This window comes from Hippopotamus amphibius, chromosome 17 (assembly GCF_030028045.1).
Source record: "Hippopotamus amphibius kiboko isolate mHipAmp2 chromosome 17, mHipAmp2.hap2, whole genome shotgun sequence".
Taxonomy (NCBI): domain Eukaryota; kingdom Metazoa; phylum Chordata; class Mammalia; order Artiodactyla; family Hippopotamidae; genus Hippopotamus; species Hippopotamus amphibius.
In genome coordinates, this window is record NC_080202.1 from 245,614 (window position 1) to 271,641 (window position 26,028).

Sequence of the window (26,028 nt, forward strand, 5' to 3'; positions counted from 1 at the left end):
GAGTGTAAAACGGTGCAACCACTTCGGAAAAAGGTCTGGCAATTCCTCATATAATTCAAGGTACACGGACTGTAAGGCGCAGTCACCTGCGAGGGGCGCCATGTGCAGGAACGTCCACCATCCATCCGTTCGTGAGTCAAAATCCAAAGACAACGCAAACGCCCCCCAGGAGGCAGATAAGGAGTGGGATACGCACGCAGTGGAATACTAGTCTCCGATGAAGGAGACACACGCAGCAACACGGCCTGAGCCCACGCAGCAAGCGCGGCACAACGAGAACCCTGGGCCCTGCAATCACGCAGACGAAGTCCCGGGAGACGCAAGCCCGGGGCTCCGGCTGGGGCGGGGGGCACGCGGGAGGGGCCGCGCGCCCCCGCCTCCACTGAGGCCCGCAGGCACGGGCCTCGGGGGGCAGCTCCCGGCCCCCGGCGCCCCCCCGGCCCCGCGCGGCCCTCTCGGGGCTGCGCCTCCCCCGCTGCGAGCGGGCCCGGGGTCGCCAAGGCGCTTCCCGCACTTCCGCCCCTCGGGGCAGAGGCGGCAGGTGGCCGGCTCCCCAGCGAGGCTCCCCGGCGCGGCCCCCCGGGCCCCGGGCCCCCGCGACACCCACTCCCCGGGCGGCGCGGCGCCTTTAAGAGCCGACAGGCGCGTGCACGCCGCGCGCGCCCACGTGACCGCACAGCTGATTTCCTGCCCGCCGCCGCCGCCGCCGCCGCCGCCGAGCGTCCGTGTCCGCGCCGCCGCCCGCGGCCGCCCCCGGCGAGGCTCCGCGCGCCCCCGGCCCCCGCCGCGCGCCCCCGGCCCGGGCCCGGCGCCCATGGCGCACTCGCCGGCCGCCGTGCCGCCGGGCGCGCCGGAGCAGGGCGGCCCCATCCGCGTGGAGCACGACCGGCGGCGCCGCCAGTTCAGCGTCCGGCTCAACGGTAACGCGGCCCGGCCCGCCCCGCCTTTGTCTGCGCGCCGGGGGCCGGGGCCGGGGCGGCGGCGGCGGCGGGGGCGCCGGGCGGCCGCGCTCCCGCCTCGGCCCGCGGGAGCCGCACCTGCCCGGCCCGGCGGTGCCCCGGCCGGCCGCCGAGGTCCTGCGGAGCGGGCGGGCCGCCGCCTCTCCCGGCCCCGGTGCCCCCGGGCTTCCGGCCGCCCCGGGACCCTTAGCCTTTCCGCAGCGGGGGTTGGCGGCGTCCTCTGGGCCGCCGGGCAGCGGGGCTTCTGTCCCGGAGGGAGGCGCGGGCTGGCGGGACGGGGTCGCCCTCAGACCCCCGCGGCTCCGGGGCGTCGGCCGAGTTCCCTCACCCCTGGGCGCCCGCGTGTCTGCGTCTCGGCAGCGGCGGCGGCACCGGCGCGTAACTCCTGGCCGGCGGGGAGGACCAGATGCCCCGCGGCAGGCGGGCCGTGCCGGTGGACGTGGACGGGGCAGCGCGTGATGCGGGGCCGCGCCGCGCGGCGGGCGGGGTCCTGGTGCCCCCAACCAGGGGTCGACCCGGTGCCCCCTGCGGTGGACGCGCTGGAAGTGCAGACGCTGGACCAGCGGACCACCAGCGAAGGCCCTGGGCATCTCTTTTAAAACCAGAAGCAAAGGCCTCATTTCCTGTAAAGAAAGGTTCCGCCACTTCCTAGCCCAGACTCCCTCCGCCTAAGAGGTCTGGGGGTGGAAAGTGGGATTATGAAACGGAGGGCTGAGCTCCTTGCATCCCACCCCTTCCGCGTGCATAACTTTTTCTTCCCTCCCAGCTGGGCCCCCTGTGGCAGTGTCCAAGCTGGAAGGGCCTTTATGGGCCACTGCGCCCGTGTCTGAGGACGGAAGGGAGAGGGTCGCTGAGGTCAGGCAGTGAGGGAGGGGGTAGAGCCGGGATAGGGTCCTGCCTGGTCTGACGCCTCCTACCTGCGCTTGGTAGGGTTGGGAGGGGCCGGGCCCGGAGCGGGGCCTTCCTCAGACCCGCTTTGGGGATGCGCGGTGCATTGAGCCTGGCCCAGCATACCCCTGCTCCGACCACCTTGTGAGCTGGGCATCACCACCCAAGTTCAGGGGCGTGAGCTGAGGCCGGCGCTGGGAAGGAGTGCAGGCGGGGTTCAAACCCTTATCCTTCCGCTGCCTGCCCTGGCCCAGCCGGCCGGGACTCTCAGGGCCCTGGCTGCTCTGATGGGAAGAGGCCCCTTGGCTTTTCAAATCCTCTTTCTGAGGCTCCAGAGAGGCCGCTGATTCCCAAGGGGGAGCTCAGGAGGCCCTAGACACTCAGAGAAAGAAGAAAAGGGGATGTTTGGGGTTTTCCTTCTTTCTTTCCCTAGTGAATGCAGCCAAAGGACACCCCTCTAGTGTTGGCTGTGGTCAGGGCTGGACGTGCCCAGCCATCTTTCTGAACGTGCCCGCTCTGTCACCTAATGCCCAGATGGCTAACTATAAGTGGACTGGGGTCCCTAGCCAAGCCCGGGAGCAGCTCCTCGCCAGCCTGCGAGGAGGAGGCTGTGCAGCCAGTCCCAACCTGTCTAGGTGTATATGGCGGGGGGGTTGTGGAAGAGGGGTCATCTGTGCCCAGGCCCTCACCCTGCCTCAGCTGGGGAGGGGAACGGCCTGCCATGGTGTCTTCTGACCTGCAGGCAGGCCCTGGAGGCCAGCTCAGTGTGCCCGCTGAGAGACGGGGACACTGAGGCAGGCGGCCCTGGGGCTCCAGGTGCAGGTGTGTGCTGGCCGTGCCGTCGCGGAGCTGGACTGCTGGGCCTCCAGCAAACTCTGGGTCTGGAGAGGGAAGAGGTTTGAGCAGCTGTGTGCATTAAGTCCTTGGGTTCCGGGCAGGCGCCACGCACATGGAGTCACTTACTTTATCCTCGGTATTGCCGGCTAGATGGGGGTGGGGGGGACGGGGACTGCCCTGCCCATTTTACAGTGGAGGAAACTGAGGCAGGGAGCATGACTGACATGCCCGGGGTCTCGCAGCTTGGAGGTAGAAGAGCTAGAATTTATTCCACAAGGGCTTATTGAGCACTTACTGTGTGCCAAACATTGTTGTAGGTGCTGGGGGCTCATGGGACCGACCGTCTGGGGCAGTGAACAATACATGAAGTGTAGAACATTGTAGAGAACAAGACTCATGAGAAATGAGGTCGGGGTGTTGGGAAAAGGCTGCTGTTTGTTTTGGCTGCTCTGAGCAGCATGTAGGAACTTAGTTCCCCAACCAGGGATCAAACCTGTGCCTCCTGCTTTGGAAGCGCAGCGTCTTAACCACTAAACTGCCAGGGAATTCCTGAGAGCTGTTGTTTAGAGTCAGGTATCTGGGAGGGCCGCTCTGGGAAGGAGGCAAGGAAGGGAGCTATGATGGGAAGAACACTCTGTGTGGAAGGGGCGGCAAGTGCAAAGGCCCTGGGGTGCCTGGTTCGTATTGCGAGCAGCAGGGACAGGAGGAATAGAGCGAGGCCGCGTAACAGAGGGCGTCAAGAAGTCTTGGGGGCAGGTGGTGTGGGGCTGTGGGAGGTATTGTGAAGACTTGGCCTTGACTCTGGGTGAGGTGGGTCCTGAGCAGAGGGTGGATGGGATGTCCTGGGTTTCCTCTGCCTGCCCTGGGGCAGGACAGGATCAGGGACGTGGCTGCTGCTCTGGGGCAGGCAGTGTGAGCGGGTGGGGAGACGTTCCAGCTCCTGGACAGTTGTTGAAGGAAGCGTGGATGGGTCTCACTGACGTGGGACGTGAGAGAACGCAGGTGCCCAGGCTTGTGTGGCCACCAGATCCGGGGCCTGAAATGCTAGCTTGTATCACCATTTCGTCGGTGGGGAAAGTGCTGGGCCAGAACTGAGCCCCTGCCCCTGGGTGGCCCGTCCTTGGCCTTTGCTTTCCCCTGTGTGCCTTCCACATCCTCCCCAGCCCCCACTTTGCAGATGGGAAGACTGAGGTCCCAGGGGGAGCAGGGCTGAATGTGCCGCAGAGGCCTCCTGCATTCAGATCCCAGTTCCCAGGCAGGAGGCCCCTGCACAGGCCACATTGTGCCCCCAGGGCACACCCCATGTCTTCGCATCCTGGGATGCGTGCTAGAGCGGGTCCCTGGGAGGTGGGGAGGGTGCCTGGTGGGGGAACGGGACCAGCTGGGCCTGTGGGTGGGCTGAAACTGGGCACCCCCCAGGGTCTGCCCTCTCACGCTTCTCAGTTCTGAGCCACAAGCACATAGCACCTCCCCGCAGGTGGAGATGCCCGGAGGTGGAGATGCCCAGAGAAGCCAGGTGGTGCAGCCCGCCCCAGGTTCCTGCACCCACTTGTCCTTGGTTGGCTGCCTCAGCTCCCAGAGGGCGCAGAGGGCCTGAGTTCTGGCTTTGCCTCTGCCTCCATCTCCTTGCCTGTATAACAGGCGTTTTGATCTGCTGGGCCTGCTCTCAGGGCTGGTGCCGGCCGGGTGGAGACCTAGGGAAGGGCCCCTTGTTAGCCAAGTTGCTTTCACTTTTCGCAAAACCAGTCACAGTCCGTGATCTCGACGTGACTCTCACGTCGAGATCACGGTCCAGGAGGGAGGTAGCGGTTGTCCCAGGCCTGAGGTCTGAGGTCACCTGGCAGAGAGTCTCCTAGGGGCGGCCGTGGTGCCCAGGGGGACCTCCGGGGGAGGTGCCAGGCAGAGGCAGCAGCTGACCGAGGCTGGGTGGACGGGAGGGGCTGCGAGGAGGCCGCTGAGCAGAGGCAGACAGGATGCGACCCGGCTTTCGTGGGAGGCGCAGGGTCCAGTGGAAGAGTGCCCAGGTTCTGGGTACGTTTTGGAAGTTGTGTCCAGGGGCCTGCTGAAGGCTCAGACCAGAGTCCGAGGGATGTACGCACCTTGGCCTGAGCCTCGAGGGTTGGCTGTCTCCAGGCAGCGTGGGGGCGGTTGGGACTGGGTGGTCCCTCTGAGGCCCCAGTGCTCCAGGGTCGTCCTCCAGCGTCCAGCCCAGCGAGGCGGGGAGCGGTGTCGTTGTCACACCCTTTCCCTCTCGCGCAGCCCGCATCCTCCCTGCAGCCCGATGCCCTTCTGCTCTTCTCTCAGCCGCGAGACCTGGGGTCCCCAGCCAGCTCTACACACACTGAGCTGTGTGACGGCCTCTCGGAGCCTCAGTTTCCCTGCCTGTCAATGGGACTGTGATAACCCTGCCCGTTTTGTAAGGGTCTCATGAGGATTGGTGTGTGGAGGGGGCTGATCCTGCCCCATAAGTGTGAGCCACAGCTGTCCTGCCCTGGTGTCCTCGAGGGCACAGGGCTGGGCTCCGGGCAGGTGCTGGGCACTCAGGAGCCACAAGCCTGCAGTGTGTCTGGCACAGAGAACAACGGGGTGTTTGTGGGGCAGACATTTCTCAGGTGTCTGCCCCAGGCTGGGCACTGGGGATGCAGTGGTGACAAACCTGTGTGACCACCAAGAGCTGGCAGGGTGGGGTGGGGCAGAGAATCCCCCAGGGGATCTGGTCCATCCATGGCCCAAGTGGTCACCCAGGAACACTGATGGAGGTGATGAGTGAGCGAGTGAGCAGGGATCAGGAGCAGGCTGGTGAGGGCTCAGACCCCCACCTCCCTCTCTGAGGGGCTGGCCACGCGCAAAGTGGAGGTCTGCTTAGTGCCTGCAAGGCCCCCAATGTGGCTTCCTCCCCTGTGTGAACATTCTGCCTCAGGGCCTTTGCACTGGCTGTGCCCTCTGCCCACCCCTCCTCTGCTCTTCCTGCAGCGGTCTCCTGCTTCCCAAGTACCGCTCAGCTCAGAGGTTTCCTCCTGGGAGGATCTCCCCTGACCCAGCTTATTTTTTCTTTCATACACTTGTAACCCATGGGGTCATCCTCAGCTCCTGAAACAGTGCCTGGGGCTCAATGAACTTTTGTCGAGGGGAACAGGTGGACAGATGGGTGGATGGGGTGGCTGAGCAGGTAGATGGGCAGGCAGATGGGGGATGGATGGGTGGATGGGTGTGTGGTTGGATGGAGAGACAGACAGGCGGATGAGGAACTGAAGACTTTTGTTGGAGGAACTCCAGTTAAATGTTTTTCCAGCAGGAGACCGGGGTGGACTGGAGCTCCAGGTCTGAGAGGGCGTGAAGGCCAGCTTGCTCTGCCTTCTGTGCCCAGGGTCACCTTCCTGTGGACGCTGGTGCCCTCCTTCTGACCTTCCCCAGGATCCGGCAGGTGCTCCTGCTCTCCTGTCGCTTCAGGCTCCGGTTTAGTTGGAGACGTACGGAGCCTTGCTCTACATCCAGTGCTGAGCCTGGGGCTCCCAGACCCCCAGGCTGGTGCTCTGGTGGGGACGCAGAGAGCTGGGCTTTGGGGGGGCGCTGGGGGTCCTGGGATGCTGAGCCCCAGGATAGCAGGAAAGGCCCACGTGGGGCTGGGTATGTTCTGGGCACTGTTCTAAGCATTTTACAGAAATTACCTCCTTTAACCCTCCAAGCGCTCTAATGAGGAATATTCTGTTACATCCGTACTTTATGGACGCGGAGCTGAGGCACAGAGGGGCTATTCCAGACCCAGCTCTGCAGCCGGGCTCCCAACGTGTGACCTTGCGAGATCCAGGCCTCCGGGCCGGCTCGGGCCTCACACGCCCATCACCCTCCCCGCAGGATGTCACGACCGGGCGGTCCTGCTCTACGAGTACGTGGGCAAGCGGATTGTGGACCTACAGCACACGGAGGTCCCCGACGCCTACCGTGGGCGGGGCATCGCCAAGCACCTCGCTAAGGTAGGGGCGTGGGCGCTGTGCCCCACTCAGAGGAGACCACGCCCCGGCGGCCAGGCTCCGCCCTCGCGCTGCCCAGCTGCTGCGTCCCCCTCCCCCTCCGCTAGGACCAGGCCTCCCGGCGGTCCGCCACACGCGCGCGCACACACACACACACACACAACGCCCGCCACACACACGCGCGCACACACACGGGCGCGCGCACGCATACACACACACACACACACACACACACACACACACACACACCCCTGCCTTGCGCAGGGAGCTCACTGCCAGGACCCGGTGTCCGGCATGCAGTAGGTGCTCAGTGAACCCTTAGTGGACAGACGGACGTTGCAGTGACTTGGCTCCTACCCGCTGCGTCCCCAGAACACCTCACACCCCAGGCTGCTAGGAGAGCAGCTCCGGCTTCCAGGGGAGTTGATCTGGAGCAGAGCGCGGCCTCGCATCCCTCTGACGGCTGCTCTCTTGCCCCCTCCGCCCCTCCACCCTGGCCTTTGCAGGGACCGCTGTCTTTCAGTAGCAGCTCCCAGCTGGTCTGTGGGGCCATCCGCTTACCAGTGAGGAACCCAGAGAGTTGCTGCCTGGGTGACAGGAGGGGCGGTCTGCCAGGGCTTACCTGTGGGCCCTGGTTTATCTGCAAAATGGGAGAAGAGACTGGAATCCTGTAACTAGAGGGTCTCAGGGTGAAACCCAGGGGTCAGGTGTAGGCTGCTGCGGGGGGTGGGGCTGGACCATCAGACCGCCCACCAGGGGCCCAGGCACCGCGTCAGCCCTCTGCCTTTGTCATCAGACCTGCCGGCCACACCCGGGCTGTGCGCCACTGTTTCAGCAAACGTTTATTATGCACCACTGTGTACTTGGCGCTGGGGTGGGGAGGGGCACCAGACCCGCCGGGATGACCGCTGCACGCTGACACTCCCCCGCCCCACGCGGCTGGCCTTGGGAGCCTTGTGAAAACCGAGTGGCCACCGCCGGGGCAGAGGGAGCCCTGGGCGCCCCCCCTAGCCCACAGGGGAGGCTTCCTGGAGGAGCCATCCAGTGAAGATTAGTGGAGGAGTTTGGGGGGCACCCTGGCTTGCGGTGGAGACAGGCGGGTGGGGTTCTCCCCTGTCGGATCCGACCCTGGCCCCCTCTCTTCCCTGCCGTGTGCCTCTGGCAATTTCCCAAAGCTTCCTGCCCCAGTTTCCCAGCCGTGATGGGGGTGGTGACAGCACCACTGCTTCCATCACGGACCCGAGGGAGAGCCCTGGGCTGAGGGGCTGGGGCTCTGACCGCCCTTCTCTCTGCCTGCCTGCCAGGCTGCTCTGGACTTCGTGGTGGAGGAGGACCTGAGGGCCCACGTCACCTGCTGGTACATCCAGAAGTTCGTCAAGGAGCACCCGCTGCCACAGTACCTGGAGCGCCTGCAGCCGTAGCCCTGGCCCCTCGGGGCGGAGCCCGCCCACTGCACCCTCCCTCCGGGCCTCACCCGGGCCTCCACGTGCTCTCAGGAACCCTGGTCCCCATGGGGGACAGACTCAGAGTTATTTTTGTAAGGACGCTCACCTGTGGCCCTGGGAGGCAGCTGGCTGAGGATGGGCCGTGGTCCAGCTGCTGTGGCTCTGCAGACACCACGAGGGCCCGCGGTCAGAACCAGAATGTGGACGGGTGTCCCTCTGGCCACTCGGGGTCCCGCCTGCTGCTCCCCGCTCTGTGAAGGACGGGGGGCTGATGGGAGACCCCACCGACACACCCCGGCAAAGTCCTCTCCACAGATGAGGAGCAATAAGGAGCCCTGTGTGCCAGCTTCCAGGGACGTCGGGTCAGGTGTGGGTGCCGCCATGCTGCCCCTGCTCTGACTGTGTGCCTGGTGCAGGAGTGGAGGCCACGGCCAGGGAGCCCTCCCTGGGGCCACCCAGGCTCAGCTGCACGCACACGCGCACAGGTCGAGAGGCTGATGGGGTGGCTGGCGTCTCTCCCTACTTCTTGCAAAACGCCCCCCCCCCCCCCCCCGTCAGTTCTGCAGGAGGCAGCCCTCCCCTCCACAGCAGCCCTCCCCTTTCCAGCCCAAGCATCTCAGGGATCCCCGCCCCTCGCTGTGGGTGAGCTTTCTCAGAGAGGATCCTTCAGAGCTGGGGTGGGAGGGAGAAAACTCCACAAACCATCCTCACCACCCAAGAGGAAGAAACAGTTTGGAGGGATTTCCTGTGCAGTCACCAGACGCCAGAGCGTCTTTCCCTTCCTGCGTCAGGAGGCCGGGGGCCCCTCCCAGACCAGCCTTCCTGGGAACAGCCTGGAGGTACCCCAGCACCCTTTGTTCTGTGGGGCCAGCCTTTCTGAGGCTTTGGGGGCTGGTTAGGGCTCAGGGTACCAACGTCCTGTGCTCTGCTCCCCACAAGGGCTGAATCCACGCCTGCTCCTCTGTGGTGCTGCAGGGGAGCCCAGGAGTCCGGTCGCTCCAGGGCTGAGACGTGAGCTAACAGTGAATTGCTGGGGTGACGTGGCACTTCCAGGCTTCTGGCTGGGTTGGGCTGGTGTCCCCAGTGATGCCTTCCTTGCCTGACTTTGGCAGGCGCTAGCCTGTGTCCCCTTCCCACTCACCTGTCTGCTCCCAATTTTGCACCAACCCCACCCCCACCCCCGCACTGCAGCGGCCCGGGGCCCCCAGACACTTGTGCACAAACACCTCCTCACCCGTCTGCATGTGCCCAAAGGCCTGGAAGCCCCAGAGTCACCGCTCTCAGCATCCCCCACCTCTCTCAGGTCCCAGCCCCCAGCCCCTCTTGGCCTCCAGGAATTCCTGAGAGGGCCGAGGGCACCCCTCCCCTTCCCCTTCCCATCGTGCTCCCAGCTCTGTTTGCAAAGGGCTTTTAGGGGAGTCAGGGAGGCCCCTGGGCCTCTCCTGTCCTGGCAGGGGGTGGGCTCGGCTGCTGGGGCACGAGGCTGGGGACGTCCCCTTCCCACTGCAGCGTAAGAAAAGAGTGGGTTGTAGGCCTGAGAGTGGACTGATGGGCAGCCCAGGCTCTGGGCCACCGCCCACTCCAGCACTACCCCCTCCCCGTTCACACGTCCCTCCCCAAGTTCAAGCAGAGGGTCCGTTATGAAAACTGCTCTCCAGGAAGCAGCTCAGCGAGCTGGTGCTGATCCCTCAGCAGCCTTTGGGGCGAAGTGGCCAGGTTCCAGGAGGTGCTGTCTATGGGAGGGTGTCCTGCGGCAGTGGTCCAGGGGACTCCAGGGCAAGCGGCGTGTGGAGAAGCAGAGGGCACCAGGGCACCCGGCCATGTGCCAGCCCACACCTGTGTTCTCACAGCAGGTGACTCTGGGTGCCCGGCTGCCACACACACACAAAGCACTACTTGAACCAGGGGATGTGTGGGATTCTCCGGGGCCCCTGCAGCCCTGGACCCAGGGACGGCGTGTCCCCAGTTTCTTCAGGTGCGTCCCAGGCCTCCGTGCCCCAGCTGCCTTAAAGTGCCGCTGCTCCCACTACAGCCCTCAGCAGCAGCAGTGGCCAGCTCTGCCAGGTGCGTTGCAGACCTCTGCCCTGGAGTCATCGTCCCTCGGCAAGTACACCTGACCCCGGTCCCACTGCAGCTGGCCGGCCCCTGGTGCTACCCCAACTGTCTGGCATCCCAGCCCCAGCCCTTCCCAGGACGCTTGGGGAACCCTTGCTCAGGAGGCAGGTCACGTGGGCCAGTCTGTGTGCCACCGGCAGGGCAGGGGCTTGCTCAGAGACCCACCCGGGGCCCCGTGCTCTCCTGCCACAGCTGACTTTGTGGGTCTCCCTTTCTTGCCCAGTTGAGTCAGGTGGTCACTCATGTGCCTTTCCCACTCAGGACCTGCTGCAGGTGGTGTCTGGGCCAGGACTGGTCTCCAGACGGATTGCATGACATACATTTCAATAAAAGGTGTGACCCAGTGTGGCTCCAGGACTGCTTCTGGAAGGGCAGGGGCAATTCCTCTGCCCCACCCCACCCCCCGGACATTTGGGCTCCATGGGTCGGGAAGCCCTCGGGTATGAGGGAGGGGTGAGAGGGCAGACCTGGTAGGTGCTCTGCATTCCCACATCCTAACTGGCGGCAAGGGAAATGAAGCTCTGAGAGGTGCAGGTGGTGTCAGGATCTGGGGGCTTTGCCCGCCTGGACTGTGCCTCCTCCCAGGAACAGGCCCCTCTGAGGCCACAGCTGTGCCCCTGGCACTGGGCTCCCCTCGCTGGGAGCAGCTGGACAGGATGACCAGGAAGAGGCCATCACATCACAGCAGCTGCTGCTCTTAGACGTGTCCCTCTCTGCCCAGGAAGCCTTGTCTTGGGGCTTCTGGTCCAGTGGGGGAACGGGCACACACATAGGCCGCGCCAGCGTCACTCAGGACACACGATGGAGAGCCTCCCACATGGAGTCTGGAGCCCGAGGGACTCCTGGACAGGGCATGTTCCTCCAGGTCTGCCTGGGGGGGTCCAACATGCCCCAACAGAGAGGAAGGGGGCGCTGTGGTCGCTGGCCCTCCATCATGGCCAGCGAGGTGCCCACAGCAGCTCCGTGAGGCACTGGCCGTTAGGAACCAGAGGCTGGGAGAGGGGATCACGAGGCTGCAGGAAAGCAAGGGGACCAGGACCCACGTCCAGCTCCTGTCCCTCCATGGCAGAGACCTCACAGGGCAATACCCAGGAACACTCCCAGCAACCGCCCTGCAGCAGCCTGGGGTCTAGAAGTAAACCCCGAGTGACCGTCCACCCTGCGCCGGAATGAAACGCTGGGGCAGGGACAGGACACCCAGTAAAGGTCCCATCAGCAGCACGGAGGGCAGGAGCTGGCAGCCGGGGCAGGAGTTGTGAGCACTGCGTGCCCCCCGCCCAGCCGGCCCTCCTCCTCCTTTGGCATCCTTGCGGCCACCTCTCAGGAAGAGCCTGCACACCTGAGCTCTTTCCTGCCCACGTGGGTGTGACCAGGCTTTCCTCTAAGCAGCACCTCAGGGGCCCGTGTCCCCTCCAGCCTACAGAGTCGCTATCCCCAAAGCCGACCACATCCAGTTGTAGAGTGGGTGGGACGGAGCCTGGGGGCCCTCGTGTCCCTGGCACTGGTGCAGGGGAGGCTAGGGTCCGGCTCCAGGCATGCAAACAAGGCACCTATGTTCTGAGGCCTGAATGGGAAGGGAGGAAAACGCACCTCCGCTTGGATCTGGATTTGGGGAGGGCTCTTTGCTCACAGCATGGGGCAGGGTCCCCTCAAGGCAGCCTGGCTGGCAAGGTGATCCTGGGAGGTGCAAAACCTGGAGTCAGATGGCAGGACAGAACAGCATGCACAGCATGTGGTCTTTGGGTAAACGCAAGCAGGTTTTGTTTGTTTGTTTTAACTGAGGTACAGTTGATGTACAATACTAGATAAGTTTCAGGTGTTCAGGATAGTGATTCAGCCGGCCTGCCCAACACCTCTGCAAACAATGCCCTGTATTAAATCCCTTCTGTTTGAAATACCTAGGGTGGATTTCTTTTCCTAATTAGACACTGACTAATATAGATAAAACTACATTCATTTTACAGTTGAGAAAAGTGACATTCAGAGAGAGGAAACAACTAACCAAAGGCAAACCCAGTACCTATCCTCTGTCACCCTGGTCCCATCACTGGGTCACAATTCTGTCTCCAGCTCTTCCTTGCACACTCTTCATCCAGGCCCCATGCAGATGCCACCTCTTGAAAAAGACCTCTAGCCACCTGTAAGCTCCAAGTCACCTACTCCATTGCCCTGCTTAGTTTCTTGTTAGTATTTATCATTCTCTGAAAACACTTAGGTACTTCGTCGTTTATCCCACTGGACTGGAAACTCCTTGAGAACAGGAAGTGTTTGTTTTACTAAATGCTGACTCTGGTGCCTAAGAGTACCTGGCACTGAGTGTGCACATGGCAATTATCTGCTGTAAGGACGAATGAAAAGGGTACCAAGGGAAGTGGCAGAGATTTCTGAGCACCAGCTAGGACCCACCTTTCCTGCTGGCTGCCTCTTTGCCAGCAACCAAGGCTCTCTTGGGGGCCATACGAATTCCAATGCCCACCATTCAGGTTGTGCCCTCAGTGGGAGCTCAGTTACTTCATGCTGAGGGAATCAATCTGCACGTGAACCTTCCAGAAGGTGTCTGTGCACTAGCCGTGACCAAGAGGTAACATTCTGGAGGGTCTCCACTCAAGTCAGCAGACTGAGGCAGGTGGCCTGTTAGAAGTTACGTGCAAGAGTGTGGAGATGGGGATACCATCCCAGGCTCACAGTGGTTGGCACTTTCCTCCGTGCATTAGACGCTGCCCTGACTCTTCCTGAGAGGCACCACAGCGTAGCGAAATCTCAGCAACCAGACAGCCTGGGCTCAAATCCTGGCACATGACTTGAGCAAGTCACTCAGGCGAGTCCTCCTCATTTGCAAAATGAGCATGTTGATAATAACTGTATCACTTTCACGGGGCTGTTGTGAAGATTTAAGAATTAATCACTTGGACTTCCATGGTGGCGCAGTGGTTAAGAATCCTCCTACCAATGGAAAGAACACAGGTTCGATCCCTGGTCCAGGAAGATCCCACATGCTGCAGAGCAACTAAGCCTCTGCGCCACAAATACTGTGTCTGTGCTCTAGAGCCTGAGAGCCACAACTTCTGAGCCCACATGCTGTAACACTGAAGCTGCACCTAGAGCCCATGCTCCACAAGAGGCCACTGCAGTGAGAAACCCGTGCACCACAACAAAGAGTAGCCCCCCCTCACTGCAACTAGAGAAAACCGATGTGCAGCAATGAAGACCCAACGCAGCCAATAAATAAACAATACATTTTTAAATAGAGCTTATTGTGCCCATAAAAAAAAAGTGTCAATCACTTAAAATATTTAGAACAGGGCTTGGCCCGACTTAAACGTCAGTTGATTGTTAACCTTGTGTGCTGTTCTGAGTTCCTACAGGTGTCACCTTATGGGACACTCATACTGGACCTCTGAGGAGAGGTGCTAGTATCACCCCCAGGTTACAAACTGGGAGGCTGAGAAACAAAGGTTACATAAGCAGCCCCAAATCCAGATCCATGCTTCAATCCCAGCTGTTCCAGAATCCCTAGAAACCCTCTGAATCAGCACACTGGTCCAGAGAACACAGAGCAATCACAAGGCAAGATGGTCATCGTTCAGAGGTCTCTAGCAGTGCCGCACACTGGCACCTGGAGCCGGGATTGTAATCCAACGGGAAGCGCAGATACTGCTGAAGGATGGTTGGCGGGGAAAGGCATTTTAGGCACAGCATGGACTGTCTGGGGACTTCCGAACCCTCCAAATCTGCTAACCTGGCCGGATCCGGGCAAGGAAGGGAGGCACTTGAAGCTGGCGAGGGGAGCAACCTCCACACTACCGAGGAGCTCCGGGGTTGCGCTAAGGAGCTGGAGGCGCGTCTTGCAGGTACCGAGGGCCCGGGAGACTACTGTAGACTGTGCACCGGCAGGCCCCTGAGGAATCCCCAACAGCGGAGGCCGCATCTACACCCGACAGCTCTCGGGCCTTGGCTCGCCCGATTTCGCCAGCCCCGGGGGCTGAGAGCAGGTGCCGTGCTTCTCCGGCCTCTGAACCCGGGGCAGATTGCGGCATGAAAGTTGCTCAAACGCTTACGGGACCAACGGATACGTCCAGCCACGCCGTCGGCCGGAAGCAGGGAGGGAGCTGCGAGGGACCCCCCGGATCAGCCCCTGGGTGGAGTCACTGGGCTCCGTCCGGGCTCTCGATTCGGCAGAGTCCAGGCAGGGCTCCCGCCGAGGGGGTGAGGGGCCAGCACCGGCCTTCGAAGACGCCCGAGTGCGGGGCTGTGTCCCCACACCGCGGCCAGACGGGGGTGGGACGTGCGCAGGGCCCTCTCTCAGCGGCCGTCACACGTCAAGCGCTCCCCCTTCTCTGCTTCCAGACCCTCTCTGCCAACAGCCTGCCAGCATGGCGGGGAGCGCGTCTGTCTCGCCGCCCGGGAACTTGGCGGGGGGTGGTGAGCGGGAGTGGCGCCTCAGTGGTTCCGGCGGCCGAAGCTTTAGAAGCGTAGGAGGCCGCACGCTGTCTGCTCCGGAAGTGGGCCCTTAGAGCCTCCTGTCTGGGCCCGCGTTTCCCAGGCGGCCTCGGGACGGACTTCCGGCGCGCGGTGCATTATGGACCTTGTAGTCCTGCTAGGACCCGGCCCTCGCCTGCCACGCCGTCCGGGGCGCCGGCCGGACTACATCCCCCTCTCGCCCGCGCGGTGTCGCGAGGCCGCACGGCGCGAAGCGTTCGCGAGCGGAGAGTCTCCAAGATGGCCGCGTGGGGAAGGAGGCGTCTCGGTCCGGGCGGCGGCGGCGGCGCCCGAGAGAGGTGAGGCGCCGGCTGCTCCCTGTGGGCGGCTCGGGGCTGGGAGCCGGCGGGGCTCCTCGGGCTGCAGCGCCGTCCCTGCCTCCGCCTCGCGGCTCGTCCCAGGCCGCCGCCGGGCGCGCGGGGTCCCAGTCTCGGCCGCCGCGGCCTCCGCGGAGGGCTCGGGGAGGAGCGAGGGCGGGAGGGGCGAGGGCGGGCCGGGCACGGCCGGGCGGCGGCGGGACCCGCACGTCTGCCGCAGGCCGAGTGGCGCCGGAGTCCCCGCCCGCCCGCCCGGCCGCGCGGGTGGTCCTCTCAGCCGTAGTAAGGAGTGGCTCCCGGGACGGAGGAGGAAGGGGAAGCCTTCCCAGCGCGGGCCGGTGCGGGGCGGTCACCGAGGGGCCTCAGCCTCTGCTCTGTGGCTGCGGGCGGGGAGCCGGCCGCTTCCCCCGGGGGTGATCCTTGGCACTTTGGAGGCGTCTCCGCGAGCGCCCCTGCCGTGGAAGTCCTTTGCAGTGACCTTTCCTAACGAGTGGTGCGTAAATAGCAAACCGGGAGCTTGTTTCTTCCAAGGTGGATCTCGACTTGGACTCGTTCCTAGAAGGTGAGATTGGAGTGGTTTTCGTGTTTCGTGTTGAATTTACAGTTTTCGCTTCTGGGAAACAGTTTCAGCCGGTAGAAGCCACCAGAAGCTGTTCAGCCAAGAGAAGTTTGGGAAAGGATGTATATTGGTGGAGTCACCCGGTTTCCACTGTCCGGACCGCTCTGTTACGAGTGGGCTGGTGCGGTAGAGGTCAACAGGATCTCCGCTTTTTGGGTTGTTTGGTTTGGTTTGGTTTCTGTGGGGGGTTTTGGTTAGGATTGTTGAACAGAAAGGTCCTCTTTCTCTCCCTCTTTCCTAGCGACCCCCCGCCGCGGCTCCGCTGTTTTTCTTTCAACTACTCTGCCTTATTCTTTTTCTTTGACTGATTGCATCACATTCTCATTGCTGTCGCCTTCCTGTTTGGTTACTTGTGTTGCTAGACCCTTCTAGCTTGCATTTTTTTCTCCAGCTCATAGTTATCCAGCCTTGTCCCTTCTGCACTTCCTCTTAGAGGAGCAGCAGTGAATAGCCAGCAAGTATTTTTGTTTTTCCAACTCCCACCTGGTATTTCTTAGATTGGACCATAAAAAGTTAAAGAAGTGATCTCGATGGTTTCCAGATAGTCTTAAAAACTAGCAAATATTTTCAGGATCTTTAATGCAAACATGAATCCTTTAGTAATAGGAAATAACCGCTTTAGAAGATTCAGTTCGGAGACAAAAGCATTCCTTCCTCCTTATAGGATAAAAACAACAGAAAGGGCCAAATGAGGATGCCCCAGACACCATACAGGGGCCATGCTAGCAAAAGTTAAACTTTTTCTGATCTGAGAAATTAGATACTCGGTTGGGTTTGTTTGTTTGTTTGTTTGTTTGTTTTTCCTCTCTTTGGTTTAAGACAAGTGTTAATTCAAAACTGAGTTTGCAAACCAGGATCCCAAAGTCTGAAAGTAGTCCTTGATTGTGATCCGCAGTTTTTAAGAGAATTTAAGTTAGTAGCCAATGCTTATAAATGGAAAGATTCACATAAAACTCCCCTTGAAAAGCTGTATGGTGGCTCTTTTTGGTCAGGGCAGGTGCTTATCATTCCTCACCTGACAGCTTGATTCATTGCAGTTACCTGCCTGGTCTACTTAGGTGCTGGCCTGAACGGCACGCTCTGCTTGCACATACAGATGTCGTGTGTCAGGCAGGAATGGGGCGTCTGGTTTTGTGGTTTGGGTGGCACCATCTGTCATCCTTCCAGATAACATCGAGTGGCTAGGGGTTCCCCTCTGTTTGCCCCTGCCATGGAGCCCTAGCTGGGCTGTTTTGGAGAGGTGTTTGCCTGGGCCCAGTTTCCCTGAGATCCTCCACGCTGAGCTCAGGATGGAAATAGAAGCTGCCTGGGCACACCTCCATTCCTGCTCAGTGGGTGGGAAGACTTCTGGGTGGCGCAGGCTGGATTAATTGATTGCCCGCACCATAGATTGAAGCCCAGGCGTACCTAGTGGCTCCTGTGACTGAAGTAGGCTGTTCATGGTGCTCTTAAATGACTTTGTTCTGTGTCACATTTGTGCTGACTCAGATTTCAGCTCCATGCTGTAAGACCACTTTCCCAAGTTGCTGCACTTGCTTGGTTGGAATCTGCTTTATGCTGTCTAGTTTGGAGCATTGGCTGGAGCAGAGCAATGCTTTGGGCTAACTTTCCAGACTGCAAACTCTGAAGACTGCATTGTATATGAAGGCCCTGCTTGGTGACAGACTTTCAGCTGTGTGTCAGTGACGGTCCAGTTTAGAATGTATAGTGTGTGGATTTTTGCTTTACCTGGTTCTTGAGTCTAGAGCTGTGTTAAGTCAGTGCCCACTAGTCACTTGTGGCAATTAAATTTAAATTACAGTTTAATAAAGTGAAAAATTTAGCTCCTCAGTCACACTATTCACATTTCAGGTGCTCGGCAGGCACGCATGGCTTGTGGCTAATATATTGGTGCAGATAGAAAACAGACAGGTCAGCGCTGGTCTAGACCAAAATAGGAGAGGGGTGGAAGTAGCAAAATGGGAGTTGCCTGTTGGTTTTTCTTTTCAATCCATTACATCTAGGGAAACAACAGTGTTTGTAATGAAGAACATCAGACTGAGCTCTAACCTGAATTCCTTTTCTTTTAAATAAATTTATTTTGATTTATTTTCTGGGCTGCATTGGGTCTGCATTGCTGTGCGCGGGCTTTCTCTAGTTTCGGTGAGCAGGAGCTACTCTTCGTTGTGGTGCACGGGCTTCTCATTGTGGTGGCTTCTCTTGTTGGGGAGCACGGGCTCTAGGCGCTCGGGCTCAGTAGTTGTGGCTCAAGGGCTGTAGAGTGCAGGCTCAGTAGTTGTGGCACATGGGCTTAGTTGCTCTGTGGCACATGGGATCTTTCCAGCCCAGGGATGGAACCTGTGTCCCCTGCACTGGCAGGTGGATTCTTAACCACTGTGCCACCAGGGAAGCCCCTGTAACCTGAATTCTTGTCCCAAACTCAGCACACTGGCAGCAAGCACAGCAAACAGATTGCCACTTGTCCTGTCGGCCTCTTTGAGACACACTTGCCCATCTAGGAAGGCGCGGTGAAGGTATCTGTGTGTTCTGCCACTTGAGTGTCAACCTGGGCCAGCTCACAGAGTCCTCCCCCGCCCCCCCCCCCCCCAATGTGGGCTGCGTGTCCTCCTCCTGAGGCCCCAGGTTCTCAGTGGCTGTTGGGTGTGAGCGCAGCCCACGAGGGTACGCGTGATCTGACTCTGACCACCCTGAGAGGCAGCAGCACTGTTGAAAGGCCTGGTGTGTTCAGAGGGCCGGGCCTGCTGCACTGAATGCTCAGGTTTTAGGGTGAAACCACTTTTTGTGGCCTTCCCCCTCACCCGCTTATGTGGGATTACGTCCACATCTTCTGTGCTACACTTTATTCCCTGGGACTAGGCCCTCTTCTTTGACAGCTTTGCTGTAATCTGTGAACTGGATGGATGTAGTTCTAGGTGGCTGGTGGAGGGTTTAGTTCCCAAAACAGGTGGACCACAAGCCACATGGGCAGGCGGCTAACATTCCCGGGGCGATGTTCCCCTCCTGCTGGTCGGTCCTTTCCTGTAGACCGAGGGCCTCCAGGGGATTCGGGTGTTTTCTTTCTCTTGAGTTTCTTTCCTCCTGGTCTGTATATAAGTCGTGCCTGTACAGCATCTGCACCCAGGTCTGCGGGTGTGCAGGCCTGAGGGTGTGGGTCCCGCTCAGCTGGCTGCTAGAAGGTCCTCATCCTGGAAGTTGAATGCTGTAGGTTAGGGTATGCTGGGTTTCGTCCCCTGGTGTGAATCTCCATTTTCCTTGACTCGTTCCAGCCGTCTGGGTTCCAGCCGCAGTAACTTGTACCTCCGTGGTTCAGTCCTTCAGTTCTGAGTTTTCTGAAGGAGGGAGGGGTGGTCTTGTTCCTGAGCCAGGCCTCTCTGCACTGGCTCCGGGGCAGTCTCAGCAGTTGCGCTCAGGGCTGTCCACTAGGGCAGCCATTGGCCACATGTGGCTGTCAAGCATTGGAGATGTGGTTGGTGTGTCTGAGGAACTGAATTTTACATTTCACTTAATTTTACTTAAGTTTAAACAGTGCTTGGGCCTTACACTGGGTGGTGCTTTGCAGCTGTCACCTTGTTTGCGTGCCCCGTCCACCCCATCCCGCCCCATCTTCACTCTGAGGGAAGCTGGCTCAGAGCAGCAAGGGGTTTTATCCTTGTACACAAAGCCAGTGAGTGACTGAGAGGAACCAGAATCCAGGCCTTTCAGCTCCCCTCTTGGTGCACTGTGGTCTTGTCCCCAAAGCAGAGCTGCCCCGTCCCTGGAGCACTGTGGGGAGCCTGTTCCCTGGCATCTGACTTCCTTTGAAACAGTGAGAACGTGAGGTGCCAGTCTGGAACAGTCCTCAGCATTTGGAGCTACGAGCCTGTGCCCTTCTGTCCTAACCGGCCTTTGAATCCACAGCATAGGATTGTACTGCTTTCCTGGGCTCCCGAGGAAGTGATTTGGAGTTTCCCAAAAGTGGGTTTCCCGAGATTGGGGGTGGGGGTGGTAAAGGCCACCACCTGGCGTGTCACAGGTGGTCATGAGACCCTGTGCTTATTGGGTGGGAAGCAACTTGGACCTAAGTTTAATTTTCAACCACAGGTGCTCTTAATTACCGAAACTGTTTTTCTTCTGTCAGTTCTTTCAAGCATATTTCCCCTTATGTCACATTCAGACTGGGGAGGGGGCGGGGACAGACTGTGATGAAAAGCGTCACTGCCCTCAAGGAGCTTGGCATCACCTCTTTTTGTGTTTGATCTGAGACCGTGAACGCAGGGCCACTCCAGGAAGGGGTCCTAAAGCAGGTGTTTGATTCTGTTCTTTTGGTCCCAGCACAACCAGAAAAGATGGTGGGTTGCAGGGCCAGTGCCCACTTGAGTGGAACAGGGAAACGGACTGCAGGACTGTGAGACCACCTCAGCCCCGCAGTGGGACAGGTCCCGGAAAACCACTGGAGCAAGCGGGGCGGGGTGGGGGGGATCCCATCCCTTCGGCTGGGAGGCCCCACCCTATCTGGGCTCTTCCACCCCAAGGGATACAGGGCTACTGGACAGGATTTTTCTTTTTAAGAAAAAAATTTATATTTTCCCATTATAAAGGAAACGTGTTTATTTTTTGTTTTTGAAAAAATACAGGAAACTATGAAGAAAAATAAAATTTAAGTTCCCTGTTGGGCCACCATCCAAAGAAAACCACTACTGGCCTTTTTTCATGCATAGCATCTTTGATGCTTCCCACCATATATTTTTGTCTTGGAGTTTTAAAAATTATATGCTAAATTCATCAAAAGTATGTCTCTACCATATGAAAAGTTATAAACTTGCTACCATGTGTAAGACCCTGGAAACAGAGGGCTAAATGAAGGAAGCAGCTCCAAAGCCCACGTGCCGTGTTCTGCCATTCAGGCAGCCCGCCCGGAAGGGGCAGGCACAGTCAGGAAGCAGGCCGGTGAGCGCCAGCGACAGGGGTCTCAGGGAGCAACAGCGTTCCCTTCCGAGGTGAGGAGGACGTTCCAAAAGTGGGTGTGGTGTTTGCTGCACAGCTCGGCGAAGTGTCGAGCCACCGACTTGTGCAGCTTAAGTGGCTGAATCTCTCTCAGTAAAGCTGTCACTTAGGAATTACAAGTCACAACCGCCATGAGATGCCACCTCACACCCAGGATGGCTACTACGGACAAAACAGAAAACAAAAGTGATGGGCAGGATGTGGAGAAAAGGGAACTCCTGTGCACCGTTGCTGGGAATGGAAATTGGTGCAGCCACTGTGGGAAACAGTGTGGAGGTTCTCAAAAAACTAAAAATAAAACTACCACATGGTCCAGCAACCCCACGTCTAGGTATATGTCCAAAATAATTAAAAGCAGGGACTCAGAAAGATACTTTTACAGCCATGTTCACAGTAGCACCGTTCACAACGGCTGGAAGGTGGAAGCAGCGCATCGTTGGATGGATAACAAAATGTGGTCCATACACACAGGGGATATTATTCAGCCTGAAAAAGGAAGGAAGTCGACACGTGCTACAATGTGGATGAACCTTGAGGACATTATGCCAAGTGAAATATTGCGTGATTCCACTTACACTAGGTCCCTAGAGCAGTCAGATTCAGAGACAGGAAGTAGAAGGGTGGCATGGGGGTGTGGTGGGAGTTGTGGTCTAATGGGGACAGAGTTTTAGTTTTTTAAATAATTTATCATTTACTTATTTATCTTTTGGCCATGTCAGGTCTTAGTTGCCACGCACAGGCTTCTCTCTAGCTGTGGCACACGGGTTCCAGAACATGTGGGCTCTGTGGTTTGCTGCACGCAGCCTCTCTGGTTGAGGCGCAAGAGCTCAGTAGTTGTAGCGCACGGGCTTAGTTGCCTTGAGGCATGTGGGATCTTAGTTCCCTGACCAGGGATCGAACCCATGTCCCCTGCATTGAAAGGTGGATTCTTTACCCTGGACCACCAGGGGAGGTCCCAAGAGTTTTAGTTTTGCAAGACAAAAAAGTTCTGGAGGTTGATTGCCCAGTGATCTGTGTCCTTTACTGAACTGTACACTTAAAGTGGTTAAGATAATAAACTTTGTGTTGTGTATTTTATAATAATTTAGAAAAAATTAATAAACCGAGTGCTAGCATTCCCCTGGCCCACATGTCCCTCCCCACAGGCAGTGGCCACCTTGCTCCTGAATCCTCCATCGTTTCCATGACAGCACGTGCTTGGTTCTGCGTGCTTCTGAACCGTGGGCGGGGAAACCAGGGGTGTGGTGCGCCCACCTCCCCTCCAGGGTCGGGAGGGACTGGGCGGTTGTGTCTCCACTGCTTTGGCTTTCCCTCCCGTGGCCGAGTCTCGGTGCCCTCCTCTTTGCTCTCACCAAACAGCACTGCTTTGAACATTCTCACACAGCCCTGACTTTCGGAGGTGTCTCCAGACTTTGGGAGCCTCGTGTCTGAGGCTTTTGTAATCTGAGGTTCCTTCGAGACCGTCTTCGAGATGGCACGGGATCCCTGGGGCCGGATTCTGGGCTGGCAAAACGGGGTTTGTTCTTTGGGTTGTTCGTGGTGGCCGCCAGGTTCCCCAGGACTCCTTTGATGACGGTCTCCTGGGTGCTGCTGGAGCCAAATCAGACGAGGACAGGAGGAGACCGACCCTGGCTAGAGGCAGCTTCACAAGCCCCCTCGAGTGCAGTGACCCTGACTTGAGGCAGTGCCCGCAGCAGACCTTGGGGCCCAGCTGGATTCAAAGGGTTCTAAAGTCATTTGGTAAAGAGGGGCCCCTTTTCTTACTGGAGCCCCTCCATTCCCCTCCTCAGGGATAGCCCTAACTCTCACGTACTTTGTATACCCGCCCAGAAACATTCTGTGCATCTAAAAGCAAACGTACACTTTTTCAGGAATGCACTGAGGGTCAGACTACATACACTGTTCTGTACTTGACTTTTTCACTTTGTTTTGAAGACTTTTCCATTATCGGCGCACTCTTGGTTTTATTTTATAACATGAACTCTTTTTACTGTGCTCTCTTGCTGGTCATTTCACACCTCCAACAAAATGCAAAAATGTCCCTTAGGAAGCCCAGGGCTCAAAGGATCCCAATTAGCTATTAGTTGTCGTTTTTTAATTCTGCTTTTTGTGTACAGGGTTCAAGTTGGGGGGTTGGCTGATGGTGCTCTGAGATGGTTCAAGGCAACCTTCTAATTGGGCTCTTTCCTTAGCTGGGTTACTTTTGACCCAGAAAAAAGCAGGCCACATGGAGCGGGTGCTGGGGTAGCTGGCGGTGGTGGCTGTGGTTCGCTTTCGCGTTCTCGGCCACCTGGCTTCTGAAGCAACGGTCCCTGTCAACAGTGGGACTGAATCTGATGGTCCAGGCAGCCTTTAAAACTACATTTACCAGGGCGGAGGGTGCCCCAGCTGCCCAGCCAGGTCGGGGGGGAGGTGGGTCCTCTGACGAGGGGGCGCCTGCTTGTGGGTCTGGGTCTGTTCTTGACCTTGGCCGGTCCCCTTCCCTGCACACTGTGTGGAGTCCTAGAAGTCTGCTTCTCTGGGCATCACGGTCCATCCGTTCCTAAGCGGGTGAAGCAGGTTTGGCTCCTAAAGCAGAGCTGGTGGTGAGCCCGGGGCGGAGTGCCCAGCGGGCTGGCTCCCGAGCCCGCCGTGCTGGAAGGCGCCTGGGAAGGGTGTCCGCACTGTGGAAGGTTGGTTTGTGGTGATGGACACGAGTGGGGTGACCTGCCCACCGTAAGACCTGGGGGCTCCAGGCAGCCTCGGTGGGCGAGTGCCACATCCACACCTCCTCAGCTGTGCTGTCCTGACTGCCCGCGTCCACTGGCTGTTCCTCCCCAGCCGTCAGGGCTGAGCCAGGAGCCTGGAGGGACGTGAACACGGCCACCGACCTGTGTAGGTGGCCTTGCCCGACAGGCCTGTGGGAGGAACTGGGGGAGCCTGCCCCTGGGGTGGGCGCCCGTGCAGCTGGCAGAGCTGAAGGCAGGGGAGCGGTGGAGGGCTGGGTGAGCACCGGGTGAGGGTGGGGTCTGTCCACTGACGTGTCCCCGGGATGGAACAGTCTGTTCAGGCGCTTGGGTTTCAGTTGGTGCTTTCTTGTTGGGCCTGTTTTGTCGCTGCACTCAGGGTGGCCACAGTCTGTGGGACAGAGTAAGGCACTGTGCTCAGGTGGGTTAGGGTTTGGGCAGGAACATTCTGTAATCCCAGCCTTGACACCCTTGACACCCATGTCTTGCTGAGTGTTCAGAGCAACTCTGGCCGGAAAGCTCACTTTGGATGCCGACAGGAAGGCGTCGTCCCTCGGCCTCACGCTGCTGGTCAGCAGGGTGCACAGATCCTCCCTTTCCCGTGCGTCTCTCCCTGTGCCTGTCTTGGCTGATGAACTTGAGAACATGAAGGAAATCTCCGGACCAGGACTGCTCCTGCTGGGAGTAAGGGCCCATCTCTTAGGTTTGCTTGTCTGCCTCATAAGAGGCTGGATCCCACCTGGGAGCCTGTCTCCTCTGTGAGAGAAAACCAGATGGGGACAGGGACTTCCCTCATGGTCCAGTGGTTAAGACTCTGCACTCCCAACGCAAGGGGCGCGGGTCTGATCCCTGGTTGGGGAGCTAAAATCTCACATGCCCTGTGGCATGGCCAAAAGGAAAAAAAATTAATTTTCCAGATAACTTTTAAAAAACCAACAACAAATGGGGATACTCCAGCAAGGCCCCAGAGGAAGACTGGCCTTTCCTGGTTCGTTGACTTCAGTGGTTCAGCTCATTAACTGCCCAGAAAGGCCACCCTGCTGACTGGGCCCTGTAGCCAATGCCTGGCCATGTCCCACCCCCAGGGGACGGCTTCTCCCCACGCACACGGTTTCATTAGGGTCTGTGACTTCATTAGGAGGCTTCCCTGAGCCCAGCTGAATTACAGTTACTCTTCCAGGATAAAGAGCCCCCTCTCACAGCCCACCCCCTCCTCTGCACCCACGGGAGAGCATCAGGCAGCTCTCCTGGGACTGCTCACTTGTTTGCTCGGGTAGCTTTTCCCACCGAATCCCCCTGGGAGCATGACTGGAAGGGTGCCATCAGCCGGCCCTGTCACCCGTCCTTCCTCAGGGGTTTCCCCGACTATCTGCTCTCCACGGCCCTGAATGCAGCGCGTAACTGCTTTCCTCTTTGAAGTTAATGCTGACCCTGGAGGTTCTGGGATGACCTCGCTGCACAAGCCTTTCCTGGTCCCTACGTGCGTGGCCACTGACCAGGAGGCTCTGAGCCCCACTCCCAGCAGCTGCCTGGTGTGTGCTCAGGGGTGGGCGCTCCCCTCAGCGTCTCCACTGGCGCCTCTCGCCTAGCCTGACCTCCTTTCTCCCCATCCCTCCCTCCTAAGGGTGAGCTTGTCGGCCACAGACTGTTACATCGTGCACGAGATCTACAACGGGGAGAACGCCCAGGACCAGTTTGAGTACGAGCTGGAGCAGGCCCTGGAAGCCCAGTACAAGTACATCGTGATCGAGCCCACGCGCATTGGCGACGAGACGGCCCGCTGGATCACCGTGGGCAACTGCCTGCACAAGACCACCGTGCTGGCGGGCACCGCCTGCCTCTTCACCCCGCTGGCGCTGCCCCTGGATTACTCCCACTACGTCTCCCTGCCCGCGGGCGTGCTGAGCCTGGCCTGCTGCACCCTCTACGGCATCTCCTGGCAGTTCGACCCGTGCTGCAAGTACCAGGTGGAGTACGACGCCTACAGACTGTCCCGCCTGCCCCTGCACACACTCACCTCCTCCACCCCAGTGGTGCTGGTCCGGAAGGACGATTTGCACAGAAAGAGACTGCACAACACGATAGCGCTGGCGGCCCTGGTGTACTGTGTAAAGAAGATTTACGAGCTCTGTGCTGTATGATCGCGGCCGCGCGGGGGGAGCAGGCAGCCCGGCTGAGCGGCGGCAGAGCACCTGCGCTGCTCTGGGCGGCGGAGGCGCCCGGGAAGGCGTCTGGTGTCACGTTTGTTATTTTAAAGAAATAACAGATCACAAGTGTACCAGGGGTTTTTTCAGCTCATCACACTAAGACGTGGATTTTTGTAACCCACCGGGGCCTGAGGCTGTGGGAGTCCGACTGGGCAGCAGGATGTGATGGAAGCAGCACTGCTGAGGGGGTGTGGACGCGCTTGGGGGCCGTTGAGTATGTTGTTTAACTATACCATCCAGAGCCAACCAGAAGCTATTGACCATTAAAATTACGAGAATTTCAACTCTGGGTGTCTGCTTTCTCTGTGACGGCCCTGGTGGGCACGGGCGGGTGGCAGGAGGGCTGCCACTCGTAGGGAGAACCGGCCTCTTGACAGGCAGGCCCGGCCCCTCCCAGAGCAGCTTCCCATCTGGCCTTGGCCTAAGGCAGCGCTGCTCAGTGCTGCTTAGGGATGTGGCAGGACAGGCAGGTGGTGAGGCCC

At 59.2% G+C, this 26,028-nt stretch overlaps 2 protein-coding genes across 2 annotated transcripts; both read left to right on the forward strand.

The window, feature by feature from the left end:
* Positions 1-780: 780 nt before the first annotated feature.
* NATD1 (N-acetyltransferase domain containing 1) lies at positions 781-12,700 on the forward strand. Its single transcript, XM_057717123.1, has 3 exons — positions 781-920; positions 6,540-6,658; positions 7,960-12,700. Exons 1-3 carry the CDS (start codon positions 815-817, stop codon positions 8,074-8,076), a joined length of 342 nt encoding a protein of 113 aa, XP_057573106.1. The 5' UTR covers positions 781-814; the 3' UTR covers positions 8,077-12,700.
* Positions 12,701-14,699: 1,999 nt separating this feature from the next.
* TMEM11 (transmembrane protein 11) lies at positions 14,700-25,823 on the forward strand. Its single transcript, XM_057717125.1, has 2 exons — positions 14,700-14,993; positions 24,964-25,823. The coding sequence occupies exons 1-2, from the start codon at positions 14,935-14,937 to the stop codon at positions 25,478-25,480; spliced, it is 576 nt and encodes a 191-aa protein (XP_057573108.1). The 5' UTR covers positions 14,700-14,934; the 3' UTR covers positions 25,481-25,823.
* The last annotated feature ends 205 nt before the right edge of the window (positions 25,824-26,028 follow it).